The sequence below is a fragment of the Fusarium odoratissimum genome (assembly GCF_000260195.1).
Source record: "Fusarium odoratissimum NRRL 54006 unplaced genomic scaffold supercont1.23, whole genome shotgun sequence".
NCBI lineage: Eukaryota > Fungi > Ascomycota > Sordariomycetes > Hypocreales > Nectriaceae > Fusarium > Fusarium odoratissimum.
The window spans coordinates 485,261-500,882 of record NW_022158708.1 but is presented as its reverse complement, the minus strand read 5'-3'; the positions used below and the strand labels follow the sequence as shown (position 1 = coordinate 500,882).

General features: G+C 50.3%; 3 protein-coding genes across 8 annotated transcripts; 1 reads left to right on the top strand and 2 right to left on the bottom strand.

The window, feature by feature from the left end:
- Window positions 1-60: 60 nt before the first annotated feature.
- On the top strand, window positions 61-6,331 carry FOIG_11900 (uncharacterized protein). 3 transcript variants are annotated; one of them, XM_031212564.1, is made up of 3 exons: window positions 61-1,013; window positions 1,443-3,584; window positions 3,660-6,331. In XM_031212564.1, the coding sequence occupies exons 2-3, from the start codon at window positions 2,257-2,259 to the stop codon at window positions 5,884-5,886; spliced, it is 3,555 nt and encodes a 1,184-aa protein (XP_031057958.1). In that variant the 5' UTR covers window positions 61-1,013; window positions 1,443-2,256; the 3' UTR covers window positions 5,887-6,331. The 3 variants fall into 3 exon arrangements, with proteins under 3 accessions (XP_031057958.1, XP_031057957.1, XP_031057959.1); XM_031212563.1 differs by having other exon boundaries at window positions 1,443-6,331; XM_031212565.1 differs by lacking the exon at window positions 61-1,013 and having other exon boundaries at window positions 1,306-3,584.
- A 15-nt stretch (window positions 6,332-6,346) lies between these two features.
- On the bottom strand, window positions 6,347-12,263 carry FOIG_11899 (uncharacterized protein). Its single transcript, XM_031212562.1, has 2 exons — window positions 11,542-12,263; window positions 6,347-11,493 (listed from the first exon to the last, which is right to left on the bottom strand). The coding sequence occupies exons 1-2, from the start codon at window positions 12,070-12,072 to the stop codon at window positions 6,511-6,513; spliced, it is 5,514 nt and encodes a 1,837-aa protein (XP_031057956.1). The 5' UTR covers window positions 12,073-12,263; the 3' UTR covers window positions 6,347-6,510.
- A 387-nt stretch (window positions 12,264-12,650) lies between these two features.
- FOIG_11898 (Ca2+:H+ antiporter) lies at window positions 12,651-15,375 on the bottom strand (the record flags this gene model as incomplete). Of its 4 annotated transcripts, XM_031212559.1 has the most annotated exons (4): window positions 15,035-15,375; window positions 13,975-14,878; window positions 13,095-13,924; window positions 12,651-13,040 (listed from the first exon to the last, which is right to left on the bottom strand). In XM_031212559.1, the coding sequence occupies exons 1-4, from the start codon at window positions 15,042-15,044 to the stop codon at window positions 13,015-13,017; spliced, it is 1,770 nt and encodes a 589-aa protein (XP_031057953.1). In that variant the 5' UTR covers window positions 15,045-15,375. The 4 variants fall into 4 exon arrangements, with proteins under 4 accessions (XP_031057953.1, XP_031057955.1, XP_031057952.1 ...); XM_031212561.1 differs by having other exon boundaries at window positions 13,975-15,375; XM_031212558.1 differs by having other exon boundaries at window positions 13,015-13,924; window positions 15,035-15,315.
- Window positions 15,376-15,622: the final 247 nt, after the last annotated feature.

The window sequence follows — 15,622 nt, the reverse complement described above, 5'->3', positions numbered from 1 at the left end:
CGACTGTCGATTTAATGGTTACTTTCACCGCAACTTGAGAGCCAGGGATTTGAGGATTGGCGGACGTCGTCTCTTTTGATGCATACGAGGCGCTTGCTTGTCTTTCTTTTGAAGCTCGTTGACTTGCATGTGCTTCCTTACCTTATCTTGCTCTGAAGTCGCTCCAAATAAACCCCGTCAAGGGCACAGGCTGAAGTCAAGGGGGTTCAGGTCCCATTCGCCTCCATTCTCGATAATCACAAAGGACTCCATCTTCAGGCCTCGACCCTCTTTTCTCCGTATTTACTTCTTTTCTGTTTTACAATATTTACTCCGGCTTGCCCTTCTACGATCAACCACTGGCAAAAGGGCCAGCAGAGCCGCCCGCCCACGACAAGAAAAGAAAGAAAAGGGTCGGGTAATTGTTTTAGCAAGGCCCGCCGTTGTCGTTGACTTGGACCTATCATCTTAAAGGCTTTGTCTGTGGAATGGCATCGCCCACCCCGAAGATCCATTTATTAGGTGTTTAGCCACCCGCAGTGCCGCCGCCGAAACATTAATTCGAGATCCAAACTGTTACATAAACATCGCCGCTTCGAGTATTCTCGCCGTCTTCGAGTTTCGGTTGAACGAGTTTAGTTCATTGGAGTCACGGCTCATCGGCTCGGCTCAATCTACGTTCTCGACTCTACAGCAACAGAATAACGAGATAATTTCAACGTAAACATATTTGGGCAAAACAGATCTAACCAAAAATCTAACCAAAGTTGACCATCTTTGGTTGTTAGACAAAAGTCTCTCTGCCCCGGCTTTCAGTTCCAGCCACTTCGGTGTGTTTGAAGGGTGCTGTCTAGCATCGGGTCTCGTCATTCGGCATCAGAGGTCTTTCAGCACCCGTTTAATCTAAGACTCTGGGGAAACAAGATGCGGTTCATTCCTCGACTCTGATAATCTCGCTCTCCTCTGATCCGTCCACCCATCCATCTCTGCTGTACAGGCGAACGAGAACGGGAGAGAAGAGCCCAGTAACCCAGGTTGGTAATAATCCACATTTCGTCTGTTGTTGATTCTCCTCCGATCCAAATCCATCCAATTCATAAATTACCCACCCATACACATGCAATCTCCACTGAACTATTCCCCATCTCATCTCCATTCTCCATCCTGGCCCCGAACTAAGAGGTACGGGGCATCTTGTACCTCGTGGTCCAAGCCGCCACCAGCGCCAACCCTTAACCGCCACTAACGAGCTGCCTGGAATACCTGGCACTGCGGTACCGCCTGGAAGCTTTGAGCCCACTAGACCTCAGCGCACACACACCCAAAACTGGGCTGCCACCCGCCCCGAGTTGGCCTTGACCCGAGCATCTGGATCAACAACAACAACTCTGGGCTCACTCACCTCGAGCATTTCCCTTGATTTTGACTTCACCTCAATTTACTTACATTGACGTCTATGATAGCGTTTTCGAACTCAAAATCACTCTCGCTGCCACCACCCGTAGAACAGCTTGTCCAGCTCGAAACCCCTCCATCTCTTTACGATCTTCCACCTGCAGCTACCGACCCCCATCTCTCCTGTTGATCACTCGCAAAGACCGCATATCGTCTCTGCCTCCACCCACGAACTATCAACCCCTCACACGCAGCAGAAGCACCACCAGCAGCCAACAGAAACGACCAACAACAAACCTTCTGCTCTCCGCATCTCGCGTTTCGTAACGCACCGTACCGTATCATTCGCACCTCGCGTCACCTCGAACTCTCCCAGTGACCAAAAGGATTCAACCACTCATAGCCAATCCAGTATCAGCTGTGCATGCTCTTCTCATACATTCCCATCACAGTTGTTACCCATTGCTGAGCACAAACCACCATTGCCACCCTCCAGCTCCCGCCACAACAGCAATCAAGACTGCCGCCACCTTTTTCTTTTGCGATATTAGCAAACAAAGCTTCCAGCTTGGATGTTGCTTTGTCCGAGCATTGAGCATTAAGATTTCCAACCTCCTTGACCCCTCCATCTTAGTTTGCGCCCGCTCCATCTATTGGTTTCTCAAGCTCAAGCTCAAGCTCAAACTGGAGTGAATCTAAGTTCCGCCTCTGCAAGTTGATTGCAATTTCACATGCCACGCGCAGTGGTTACTATGCGATTACGCCCAGCTCGAAACACTTCGCTATCCATCTTGATTATGGCTCGCCGTCGTAATTAATATCGACGGCCGCCTTTCTTGTTAACTCAACCTGCTGCCCAAATCCCTGAGTGCGCCTCCCGACATGCTCGGCCGGCTCTTGCACTTGGGCTCTGGCGGCCCTTCAGCCACGCCTACACAGGCCAGTACAAAGACGTCGAGGCCAGTATCCGCACTTGAATCTGCCCAGGAGGATATGGTAACTCGAAATCTGCTTTTCCCAGACGCCGATGCTTTATATCAGCATCGCAATGACCAAGTGTTCCCCCTATCAACCACACCAACAACCCCTGCCACCTCTACGGCCAATGCTTTCGACTACAGCGGCGATGTCGACTTGGACGTACGTGATGTTAGGGTTATCATAATGCAGGATGCCCTAGGACCTTCTAATGCATCTCTTTTGTTTGACAGCCACCCTGCTCCTCCAGTATCGCCCACAGAGCGTCCGCCCATTCCTCCAGAGTTTCGAAGAACGCCAACTTCACCGCGAAAAAGCAGTCTTGGAGGCCTATCACGACCCCTGGTTATCCAACCGGAAGGACCTCAGCCTTCGCCTCGACAGGGTGCTTTTGATCGACGAGCCTCCCTCCAGGGGCGCAGGGATAGTCACGTCGAGTCAGATGGACAGAAGGCTGCTCGTGAGTATCGCGAGGAGCTTGCGACGTTCTCAAGCTGCATCTTCGGTAACTCTGAATTAATGTCCTACAAAGGAACATCGACGAAGGTCCATGTTGTCCCTGGCGAGTCACGTCCTGTTGAACCTTCAAGCAGCATTATTGGGGATGGCCGGAGCTCCATCGGACGCTCTAGCGCGCGTTCAAGTCGGCTCTCACAATCCTTCTCCTCACAAGCTTTCTCCCCTACAAATATGGCCGCAGCCCAAAACCACACCTCTACCTCACGACCCGGCGAGAAGAAGAAGGTGCTAATAACTCGCTTATTTCCTGTCAATCTTACTATTGATGACCCAGAAACCAACGTATCGCCATCTAAAGATTATGCAGAAGAGAGTGCAGGTTTTCCCTTTCCAACGACAAGCGAGGAGTCTGTGCCGAAGAAGAAGAAGCCTCAGCCAAAGCAACGACGAACACCGATGTATGCCGTGGTCCTAGTAGTCCAACTACCTGCTGCAAATACCACTACAACTCGAATTTCATATATGAACCAGTCCAAATCTGCACAGCGCGAATCAAGCTCTTATAACGATCAAGAGTTTTTCCCGTCGTCTTTCAGCTCAGCCCGTCCTTCAGGATGGACAATGGTTGGGTCCGGAAATGGTGATGGGTCAGACACTTACACACCCGACATGGAGGATAGAATCGATTCACTGACTCGACATTGGGATATCATTATGAGGACATTGACTCATCTTCAATCTGTGGTGGCCACTACACTGGCCACGTTACTAAAGCAGGTCGACCTGGCTTCTCCCGGTCCAGCCCCTGGACCGGTTCCACCTCCAGTAGTAACTAACAAAACTGGCAGAGCACATTCTTTCTCGGACCAGTACCGGGGTGACATGCCTCGGATTAAGCCTTCGAAGAGCACCACCAAGCTGGTTTACCTTTGGCCAAACTGTCTCGCTGAGGATAAGACTGTTGAAGGAGAGGTCGATGCCGCTAGACAAAGAATTGTCATGGGATTGAGCGCAGCAAGAGTCGTAACGGGCCAAGGGCGCTGGGGAATTTGGCGAGACGAGGCTCGATGGGCCTCCAAGTGGGTTGCTGGCACCGATAATCAGAACCAGTTCCTCTACAATCTCCTGACTGGGTTTCTGTCGACCCACACAGACTGGCTGCAGGCTCTTTGCCCCCCCTCCTATCGAAGACGGCTCTATCTTCAGCAGAAGAACCGAAATGAGGAGGATCTGTCATTGCCGGCACGAACCATTATCGTATCTGATGACAAAATGGTTGCTAGGCGCCTCATCTTTCTTCTCTCTGCCTTCCTCCCTGCCAATTCTCATTTTCCTACGACCCGTGCTCATCGGCCCAGCACTTCGACTTCTGTTGGAACATATTCCAACTCGCCCCCGACCTTCGTAATTCCTGTTCTACGGGAAGAGTCCCTTCGTCGAAAGATCAACAGACGCACAGGCCTCCGCCGAGCCTCGCATTCTAGAACAACGAGCCAAAGCGCGAGGGCCTCAGCTGTCCCCATGCAACTCGCTCATCTAACAATGGACCGCAACCATGAAAGGCGAGTCTCGGATGCAGCCTCAATTCGACCCCCGAATTTTGCAATGTTTGGCAACGATGTCGTTAGCAGGAAGAGTAGCGCTGCGACAACCACAACAATTATGCCCGAGACAACTATACCACATTTCTCGACAGCTCAGCGAGTGGAATCCCAGAGAAGGCCCCGCCCGAGCAGCAGCGGCAGTGTCGCTACTGACGACTTGAAGCGCTCCTTGAAGCGAGGTGAAAGCACAGGCGCGATGAGCAATGCCAGTAGCGACTCTAGAAGTCAAAGTTCGCGCTGGGGGAGCGTCATCAGCGGCCTGTGGAGCACTCGACGCCGCGACTCAACCTCCTACAGCACCTATAGTGGGTATGATCCGAAATCGCCCACCAAGGCTTCGTTCCATAGAACGGATAAGCTGTCTCAGATGGTGGAAGAAGCATCTCTGGCAGACAACCCAAACGCTCCTTCACCATCGGCTCGCCGGCCTTCTACTGATGCTCTGAAAGGGACTGGTACACCAAGAGAATGCAAAGGTCACAGTCGAGAGCCATCTATTCGCCCTGACAGGACACCGGACCCTAATGGCGCATTCGAATCGCCCGTTAAAACATCTATCAATGCCGACGATGGCGTCATTGACGTAGATATCTCCTTTCCTGACTATATGACGTCCTTTGAGTCTGCCATCAGCTCGCCTTCGAGCAGTGGCTACTTGTCTACCCCTGGACTTCAAAGCGGACTCGAGTCATTTGAACAGGCTTCACGTTTGTGCATCGATGGCGATCTCCCACTTAACGCTGCTGGCTGGTTGAACCGTTATCATCCTGATTTTGCTCTTCAAGCTATTCCTCCCCAGGAGGATCTCATGCTGCAAATCAAGGCATCTCTGCAGGCTGAGCCGACGCCTCCGCCGGTCCACCCCATCTTGGGCGACCTCAATGAACGCTGGGTTGATATTAGCAGCGTTATGATTGCTGATACTACCACCAACTCGATCACTCGCCTACGGTACCGTCGACTAGTCAAACCACGATCGCCAGCTGACCATCGACCTCTCACTGGCCCACCTGGCCTTTCGACCTCTTATGGGGGGCTTCTCACTCCCTCGATTCTCCCTTACGAGACTCAACTTGAGGAAGAATGGATCGAGGAGCCTGTCTTGCATCCTGATGAAACCCTGACTGATGCAGTCGAAAGAGTCATCAGCTTGAGCCAGGACACCAGCAAAGATCATTCTTTGGCTTCCTCTCAAACACATAGCGATCCCCGCATGAGTACCGAGGTTGAAGAGCCTCTATCTATCACGGCTCCCGTCACGCCAGCACTGCCTCAGGCACCCTTGGAGATCCCCCGTGTCCAGTGCAAGACCGTTGTCCTCTCTGCTCTTGAAGACAGTATTCGCGAAGTTATCGACATTCGCGAGAAGCGGCACCTAGAGACCAACCATGCGAGAAATGGCCGATCGCGAAGCCCACTTCACGATGCCATTGGCTTGTGGCTTGATAATCTCGATATTACCGATGGATGAGTTCATCAGAACCATCCTCATTTAACGACTTTATGACTTTGTTTTCAGCGTTCATCCCCCATACAGTTTTGTCTGACGGAGCTACAATTGCCATCGGACGTTCCCTCCCAAGGCCTCCAAATGATACCCCATGTGACGCCTCGTGCGCACGTACAAGCCTTGGAAACGGCCATACCAGGAGAAGCATGTGTAGATACTGTTCCGAGTTCTCTTTACTTTCAACGCATCTCATTTTGGATTAGACCTTGTGCATTGTGGCATGTTTGGGTCCGCTATCTTTTTACTAGTGTTTTAATTTGCTCTTCTGATTTGCTTCCTGGCGAAGTTGACCGTACTAGAGGTTGGCGTTTCATGATGCGGAAGGGATAGCGATAGCCTTGGAGTTTTGGCGAATATTCATAGCAATATCTACAGCGATAATACATTATCAGCATATTTCTTTAAATTTAATGAAAAAACACTCTGACTTCGCTCGGTTTTGAGACATGAGGTGCCCGTCATGGCTATCAAGTGGCTTGTCGAGTCATAGATCAGCCATTCAAGACGGCTAATATTCAGGTATATGGACCATCGAACGTATATTTTTCATAATAATCATGATGTGTCATATAATATACAAAGCCCTCATCGCCCAGTCAGGCTTGATCCACTATCATACTGAACACTACTCCTTCGTAGAAACGACATTGGACTATTAAGTCGCTTAGTCGGCGCTGCGTCATTTCCTCCCAGAACACCAGGCGGCAGTCCCAAAGTGGGAATACTTGCTTCAGGCACAGCCTCCAGAGGTGTCGAGGCCGCTGCTGTTGCAGGCGTGCCCTGAACCTTCTGCCCCTTCTCCATGGCTTCTTTGTAGAACTCCTCGAGCGCAGACGTATCCTTGCAAAACGCGTCTATCTCGGCGTTGAGGGCATCAGGATCAGGTGTCGTAGAGGACACGGCTTTGGTATTCTGATCAACTGGTTTCAGGCCTGGTGAATGGTAAAGGTGTGTTGGTTTGGCAACTGGAGATGCAAGAGTTGCTGACTCTGTCATTCCAAAGGTGGAATAAGGGCCATACGATGACATACGACCACCGCGTTCGACCAGGGGCGGGTCAGCTGAACGAACTTCTTTCTCGCGAGGGTTCGCAGATCGACTGCTGTACAAACGATTGGCGAGAATTAAAAAGTCACCCTCATCTGTAATCTCTGCCAACAGAGAGCCGCTGCGATGAATGTACTGGGTGTATTTATAATCCGGCTTGCCCCAAGAATAGGTCACATCGACATTACTCGGGAAGTTGGAGGCTGCCTCCATATCCAAAACGAAGTCGAACTTCTTCAGGATGGCAGTCTGGTAAAAGTGCTTATTTGGGGAGGTCGTTGGACCCTGTGAGTTGGGGTCAATGTACGTCTCGGGCCTCTGATCGGGAGGACGCGCTGCCAGCTTGATACGGTATGGTCTTCTGAAGGGGTTTGTTTCGGTGATTGTGCATGCCTCCTTGATGGGGACTTCAACAAGTCGAAGGCCATATTGACTGGCCTCTCGGGCCCAACTTTCAACTGCGTCTTCCACCAGTTTTGTCGTGACGTTCATCCAGTCAATACGAATATGGTAGCAACCATCAGGATTGTGGAGACGGTCATAATGCAAGTCGATCCTCTCTGGCCTGTATGATCGCTTGCGGTGGTCAACATCGTACTTGATGACTTTGCTAAGAACAACTCTGGATCGTTTCACGCTTTGAGAAAGCGATATGGTTGGGGTCGTAGATGTTGACGCAGGAGAACCGCCCTCGTCAACGGAACGAGCCGACATAAGAGCTCGAGGGGAGTCTCGGCTGGAGGCTTCGAGACTTGGCGTTGGTGGCACTGCAGCTCGTCGCGAGTTGAACCATCCTACATGAGGTTTGGCAAACTCACTGGCGATTTGGTAGTAGTAGTTGCCATCGCGGAACTGATGCCTCTTGTCGACGTGAACAAAAAGCCCCTTGTCTTTGGAATTTCCCGATTTTCCATCATCATGTACCATCAGAGCATTCCCCAGTGCCTCAGCATCTTCTCTAGTATCGAGATCCTCAAAGTTGTCGAGCAGCCAAGTCACCATATCAGAGCCGATAAAAGACGCAGAGTAGAGGCGGAGATGCCACCTTCGGTTCTGCAGTCTAACGCCTCCATTCTCAACAGGCTGTTGCATAGCATCAGCTAACGTGGCCAAGTTCAGGTTGGATTTCTTAAAGCGCTCCTTGGCCGAGACAAGCCCCTTTCGATTGCCGCCCTCCAACCCTTCCGTGAGAGGAAGCGTTTCGACCTCAGCAGCAATCACCACGGAGGGGTCATCTGTTTTGTATACAATATCTAGCGGGTTGGGGTCTCTCTTGCGTTTCTGCTGCCCGACTGAATGATATCTTCGTTCGGAGGGAGGGATGTAGCGATACTTCTGCCAGGATTGGGCAAGGCGCTTGATACCCTCAATTCGCACCTCTTCGGCGTGATCCCCACCCTGTGTTTTTGATATGGGGACATCTTTCCGCAAGACAGGAATAAGAACAAATCTTGCACGCCAGAAACGCAGACTGTCCATCATTTCGTCGTGATGCCCAGCAATGTATGAATCAATCATGTTCCAATTACGCTCAGGACGAGCGGTCAGGAGATCAATTTCCCGTGCCTCATATGCATCATCGAGAAGAGTTCGAATGGCAGGCTTGTAGATCGGCGAGAAGCCTTGAGAGGTGAATGAAGTGTCCGTTGGCTTTCGAACAAAGATGTTCACTTCGACTTCTGTGCCGTTGACGCACGAAAGTTGGTGAATGCTGTTGCCCACAGACATGAAAATACTCGTGCCATCTTCAAGGGGCTGGTCTCTCGAGAAGATGTCACCGATCTTGATCAAATTTTGTCCAAATGCACGGGCAACCCATGGTCCTACGACAACTTGGAAGCCCTGCGTGAATCTCAAGCTGATCAACTCTTGAATGAAGTCTTGCCGAGATTTGGGCTCCTCGACCATGTCGTCATCTGTATCTTGCTCAACAGTGTACGGATGGCGATGATATTCGGTATCAAACTGAGTCTTTGAGGGGAAATACTCGGTTGTCAAGGGTACAGAAGCAGGGCAACAAAGAGCTTTCCATTTCTGGACCTTCATCTGACCGATTTGTGGATACACATGTTGCCATCGACTATACAAGATAGTATCATCGATCGCAAGGCTTTCCGGGTTCGATGGATTCAGTAGTGTCAACCACGGGGTAATGGAAGTGGTGGGTGACAGAGTTGTTGGGAGGTCTTGAACGGCACCGCCCAACGCACCCGCACGTAGTTTGTTGGTGTAGAGTTTCTGGGCGTCATCAGCGCGGAGGGCATCCGAGGACCTAAGATCACGATCGTCCTCCCTCTTTTGCTGCCGATTATTCAACGACGAACCTATCGTTGATGAGGCCGTCCTTAGCTGCATCGCAGCCATATCGAGGTTTCCAGAATTATTTCTCTTGAGAATGGGAATGCTAGGAGTCATGGGCACCCCTTCGATGATAGTGTCAGGGGTGTCTGTTCGATATTTATGTACAGACAATGACGATGGGTGGCTTGCAATTGTTTGAGGCGAGCTTGGCCGTAGTTCTGGGCGAATTCGAGGGGTTGAGGGTTGTTTTGCTTCGCTAGACGTAACGCCTGAGGCGTTGACTGTCTCGGCTTTGATCTCTGCAACTACCGCCTTTGGAGCAGCGATGCCAAATCCTCGCTGTCCGAGGCTAATCTGCCTCATTAGCTTGGGTTGCTTTGCAACTGTCTTTGGGGGCTTTGGAGCAGGCGGTTCAGCGCTCTTTTTCAAGCTTGTAGGTGATGGTTTCTCGCCGTCCATAATGTTCATCGACAGCTTCCGTGCCGAAGGGCCAAGAATCGGTGCCTTTTTCTCTGGAAGAGAAGTTCCATATAGACCAGAGTCCTCTGCCAGCTGTCTTCTCGTAATCTCATCCAAATCTTTTGCATATCGTGACGAATGATGTCGACTGCGACTACTTGAGATTTTGGCCCTATGGTCATCAAACTCTTGTAGCTGTTTCCACAATGACTTTTCACCAGGGCGTGCAAGTCTATCTGGAACAAATCTTTGGAATCCATGAATGTGGTCGAATAGACCCTCCGGGGGACGCTTGTTGGGAATGTAGACAGTGTCGTTGATCCCAGTATTTCGATACTTCTGCGAGGATGGCGGTTCCGTGATGTTGGCCGGGAAATGCGTGTCAACTTGTAAAGGTGTTGTTTCAATTTCGTTGGTTTCAAGGACACTTCTCATTTGCAGGGCATACATGCGGCATCGAATATTGAACTCATCTTCGTCATCTTGCATGACTTTGTTAGACACAGATAGGGCAATGCCTTCATAGGACAAGGCCTCGTCGGATGCACCGGTCCAGAAAGAGACATGAAGCCATTGAGGCAATGCAAAGCACCACTGCTCACTTGTTGCCATAGACATGAGAGGATCTGGACGACGAGAAAGGCTCATTCCCTTCGAAGGCGAGAAAGATTCGCCAAGAGATTGATAGCTACCGATCACTGGTGTAGGATGATTAGGTGTGCTATCCCGGCTGTGGAACGATCTTGAGAAGCTGGAACGATGAGCATGGCCATGATCATCGGAATACTGCGGATTGCGGTACTTGAACAGGGGCACTGAATGGAGAGGCATCTTAGGCATGCATATTAGATCAATACCAATACCGTTTCCAACCAATGCCTCTGTTGTCCTCCGCAGCGTCTCGTAGTCTACCTCAAAAACTCCAGAACCAGGGCTGATGACTGCAATGGAAATTCCAGTTCTGGTGAGATCCCTGTCGATATGATCATGGGCGAACTGGGACGAAGCGAGGTTGATCGCCTCAAGAACATTGCCATACATGGCATACGTTGATTCAGCCTTGACACGAGTTGAAGGTGTATCCGTAGGGATGGAACCTTGACCATCAATTGCTGCTTGAGCATTGAGTTTATGATGGTGCAGGCTAATATCCCGACGGAAGAAGTTGAACTCCACCTTGAGCTGATGCAGGATCTTTGTCCACTCTCCGCTACCCATCTCGCTGACCACAACTCGATAGAAGTCTTTGTATGGTCGACGCGGCCCAGATGGCTGAATGCCTGTGTAATAATCCCCCGACAGGTTGTCAAACTCAGCTGTCAACCCGGTGTCATATTCCACGCGCGCAAAAAGGACGATGCTCACGAGGTGTTTAGCCTTGAGCATGGCCCATCTCTTGAACAGCGCGGGGAGAAAGCCGTTCACAACCTTGTTAAACATGATCTCGCCTGAGCTTTCGGCGTCGAATTCCCACATCTCTCTGGCCATTTGGATGAATAGGACGTATCTGGCGGATTCGCTGCGGAAGATGGGCCGAGTATCCCGGGTGAAAAAGGCAGAGTGCGTTCTGCGGCCATCGACATAAATTGCAGTGACTTGCGCCTTGATTGTACCCATAAACAACACCGATTGACCTTTGTAGACAGTTCTTCCCGTCAATTCACCAACAGTCATTCTCCAAATGTCTGATCTGGACAAGTATTGATCCTTAAACGACAATTCAACGTGCGACGCTTCCGTAGCTGGGTTCTTCGCATCCACCTGTATCTTTATTAGCAGCCTGGACGGTATAGGATGAGAAATGCTTACCATCGTCAAGAGGACCTGCGAACCCTTCTTCATCCCAAACGCATCTGCAATGTGCTTCAAGACGTAGACCTCAATGTCGGGATTCCGTGTTTTCGTCTCTTGAGGCATGTCTTTTGCGACAAAGAAGTATTTAAAGCACGCGCCGTCCCCATTTTGAGTGCCCGTTGTCCCCTTCGAACCATAACTCTGTTCCTGGTTTTGCTTGCTACTGGCACCATGGCCGGTGGAGATCTTTCGCAAGTCATCTTTGACTGTCGCTATACACATCAACGTTCCCGGCTTTATATCCCCACCAACTACATCGAAATTGAGCAGGACCTCATCTCTAGCGTAGCCCTCGTTAACGGTCACGGTGCATCGGCGCTCTATTCTTGTTTGCTTCTCTTCTTTGATAGTGGAATGAGTCGATACGCTCGCGGGCGACGCAGGGACGTCCGTTTGGGTGCGATCCAAACTTGATCTGCTCAGATGTCGCCAGTGAGGCGGTCCCTTGCGAGGGACCGGGTTCCTCATGATACCATTTCGTGACATGAGATATGGCTGTCGCTATCGCTATCGGTCGCTATGTGGCAGAATTCGACAGGGCGCGATGCGATCCTGTAGTTCGCATGTTGGTCTCAATAGATTGATACGGTTGACGAAGCCGATTGAGAGGCTACAGATGAATTATCACTTGTCGCAATGGCTATCGTTAGTAGTATTGCGACTAAGAAGCTGAGGTCGGCTGCCGCGGCAGAATCGAGCCACCGCCTTCCGGCTTAGGAAGCTTGCTCTTTAACGTCAACATCATTGTGTAACATGATTGGTTGGTGATAAAGCTACTCTACGAACTCACACGACTTCAAGCTGAACTCCCACTTCGTTTTGTCTTTGATAACGGAAGTAATGTTGATAATGATATAACAAGTTTTGGAAGAACAGTTGGTGATTATCACAATCTGGACAATACCGAGGCTTACCAACACCAAGAACCTCTTAATCTTATGTCGAACAGTTTTTACGTACGGTTTGTATAGGAAACCTTGGGGAGGGTGCAAGGTCAATGTATAGTGATACAACGTACAATGTCTCCCCTAGTAATTGAGACACGACTCACCACATGAATTTGATGGGGTTCACTTTGTTTTTCTCATTTGCCAGAACTCTAAATAGCATTAAAAGCTTTATAAATCACGCTTTAACTAACGATGTCCTAACTGAAGTGCAAACCAACCCTCCGACGCCTGTCGCTTTTCGCGCTTGTTTCTTTGCCCTTGCACCACCTCCCCACGAAAATCGCAGGTGTCTCCGTTGACTATATACTGCGAGGTTTGAATAGACTTTATCCAAGTGCCTGCTTGATGGAGAAATACTGCAGGACGATATGCAGAATCGTTGGGGGCGGGAACGGGTAGCCACACATAACCCAAAATGGAAGTATAAACAAAGAGAGAACCCGCAAAAAAAATGTACAGAGTTGGAAAAAAAGAATGACTACTCGTCTGAGTGTGTTGGGTACCCTAATACGTGGTCAGTAAACATAGTAAAGAAGCATGCCGGGGCTTCAAACTTACACCATGAGCAAACTGCGATGATGGAATAAAGGCAGATGAGAAGCCAACCCTCCAGCCAGTGACTTTTACCGTCTGCGATCAAGTAGTTGACGAGCAAAACAGCCACAAACATAGTTGCAACTTGGAACAAGTCGAAACTCAAGTTCATAGCATCGTTGCCCATTCCCCAGCCGATAATAACCAACAAGGGAATCAAAAAGAGAGCAACCTGCATAGAACTTCCAACGGCCACACCGATGGCCAAATCCATTTTATCCTTGATTGCGACGGTCACGGCTGTGGCGTGCTCGGCTGCGTTACCCACGATAGGCAACAGGATCAGTCCTACAAATTCTTCTGATACACCTCCAGTCTTTGTGACAGCATCGATGGAATCAACCATGAATTCGGCACAGAGAGCGATCAGGACGGTGGCAATTGTCAACGTGGCGATGGCCACCCAGAAGTGTAGCTGAGGCTCTTCCTCCTCATCTTCATCCTCTTCGGCCTTTGGAAGCCTGTGAGGGTTCATAAGCATCTCAGACAAACGCTCATTCTCTTCGCGTCCTGTCATGCCACCGCCAACAAGAGCACCAGGAACCATGATACCTTGTCGGATATCGCCAGCTCCGGCACTTCCGCGGGACCAAGGTTTTGCGGCAACCTTCTGGCCTTCCTTGGCGAATGTGCTCTGGTGAGTCTTGAGTTGGAAGAGGAGATAGGCGGCATAAACGATGAGAAGGATCACTGCTGTGCCTCTTGAGAGTCGGGCTACGTTAGCGGGCGGTGTATCCTTTGCTTGGTCGAAAACCGTTGGCACAATGACTGAGGCGACGGCGAGAGCGAGCATGCTGTGTGAAATCAATTAGCAATCGTCCAACCAGTATGTGACGGTACTTACCTAGCGGCGGTTTGGGCGACAGTTTCGTTAAAATATTGACTCTCGCGTCGCAAGCCACCGAAAAAGAAACAGAAGCCCAGGACCAGTAGAAGGTTACTTAGAATTGAGCCCACCAGTGAGGTCTGAACGATAATGACTTTTCCATCGACAAGAGCCAGGATAGCCACAATGAGTTCAACGGCGTTTCCAAAGGTCGCATTGATCAGACCACCCAAGACCTCACCCGTTCGCAGAGCGATCTCCTCTGTAGCGAAACTGAGAATAGCGGCTAAGGGTATAATTGCGATAAAATTTACCACGAAGACGGCGATTCGATTAACGCTATGGATGTAATTGAGAGCGATACCGACTGGGGCGGCAATGAGAAGGATATTGATATATGAGTTGAGAAAGGTTCTCTGAAGTTGGTTTCGGACAGTAAATGGCTCCTTGGGTTCGACCTTGCGGAATATTTTTGTAGACTCTCGTTTCTTGAGTTTTCGCTTTTCTAGATCGATATTGTTGTCTGCTGCAGCTGGGACATCCTCGCGTTTTCTGTTTCGCAATTGATTTTCGTCGCTGACGAGCGAGCGCTGTGAGACGGGGATATCATCGTTCCCCTCAATTGGTGATCCCCCGATGGTCTTCTCTCGGTCATATTCGCCTTCTTTGCTTCTCCTCATATCTGTCATCGTCTCTGCTGTCGACCACTCTCTGGCTGGTCCACTTCGACCAGGTTCGGTGACAGCGTGTGCCAAGGTCTCGCCAGCTGTCTCCTCTCGTGTGGTTTGTTGTTCCAGGCGGCCGGCGTCAGAAAGAGCGCGTGTTTGACGTTTCCACTCGACGTGACGAAAGGGATTCCAAGACTGATCGGTGCTGGTACGACTCAGAGTATGCGCTTGACGCTTGATGTTGAAGTGGTTGACTGTGGTGGTGTGTGTGAGTAAGCAAGCAAGCAAGCAAGCAAAATAGCAGTGGCAGATAGCAGATAGCGGCAGGAGTTCTAGGGCATGTGGTAGAGAAACCAATGATTGACACTATGGATACGAGAAAAAGTGAAGAAACTGAAAGGGGACCTTACAGGAAGACATCGCCAAGAACTGGGGTCCAAGTTCTTGCGTGGGTCAACTGATGCAAATGTTCCGTATGTACCGTAAGTTGGGCTGCGTTGCGTGTCACTCACGGCGCGGCGCGGCACTGTAAAGTATAAAAAAAGAGAGAGATGGGGATGCCAAGGTTTCGAGAAAAACAGGGACCAAGTTCGCTCGAGGGAGGTGGGCTTGGCCTAGGTTTTGTTTTGTTGATTAATTTCAGGTCTTGCTCAATGTTAGATAAGTACCTAGTGAGTGAGGTCACCAGCTTTTGTCTTCCCCTTTATTTCCCTGGAATGGGTTCTACGCTGGCCGGTTATTATGAGCGACACGTCAAGGGGACCTCACAATTGGCAAAGAAACAAGCTCCGTGAAAGGTCTTACTGCGACAGGGAACAAGAGGCCTCCTCCTGTTCTGGAACTCCCCAACTCCTCCAATAAGCTTGATTCTGGTTCCACTGGCATCATTGGCAGCCACAACGCCAGCTAACATGACTGAGTGGCTGTATTCGTGTCCATGGCCAGACAGTGACAACCAGCGAGTTACGGTACACGATTCAGGGTTGTGCAGCTGACCA

Coding starts and splice junctions, on each gene's coding strand:
- FOIG_11900 (XM_031212563.1), top strand. CDS start 2,257: ATGCTCGGCCGGCTCTTGCACTTGGGCTCTGGCGGCCCTTCAGCCACG.
- FOIG_11899 (XM_031212562.1), bottom strand. CDS start 12,072: ATGTCACGAAATGGTATCATGAGGAACCCGGTCCCTCGCAAGGGACCG. Junction 11,494..11,541: donor CGCAGGTCCTCTTGACGATG/GTAAGCATTTCT, acceptor ATAAAGATACAG/GTGGATGCGAAGAACCCAGC.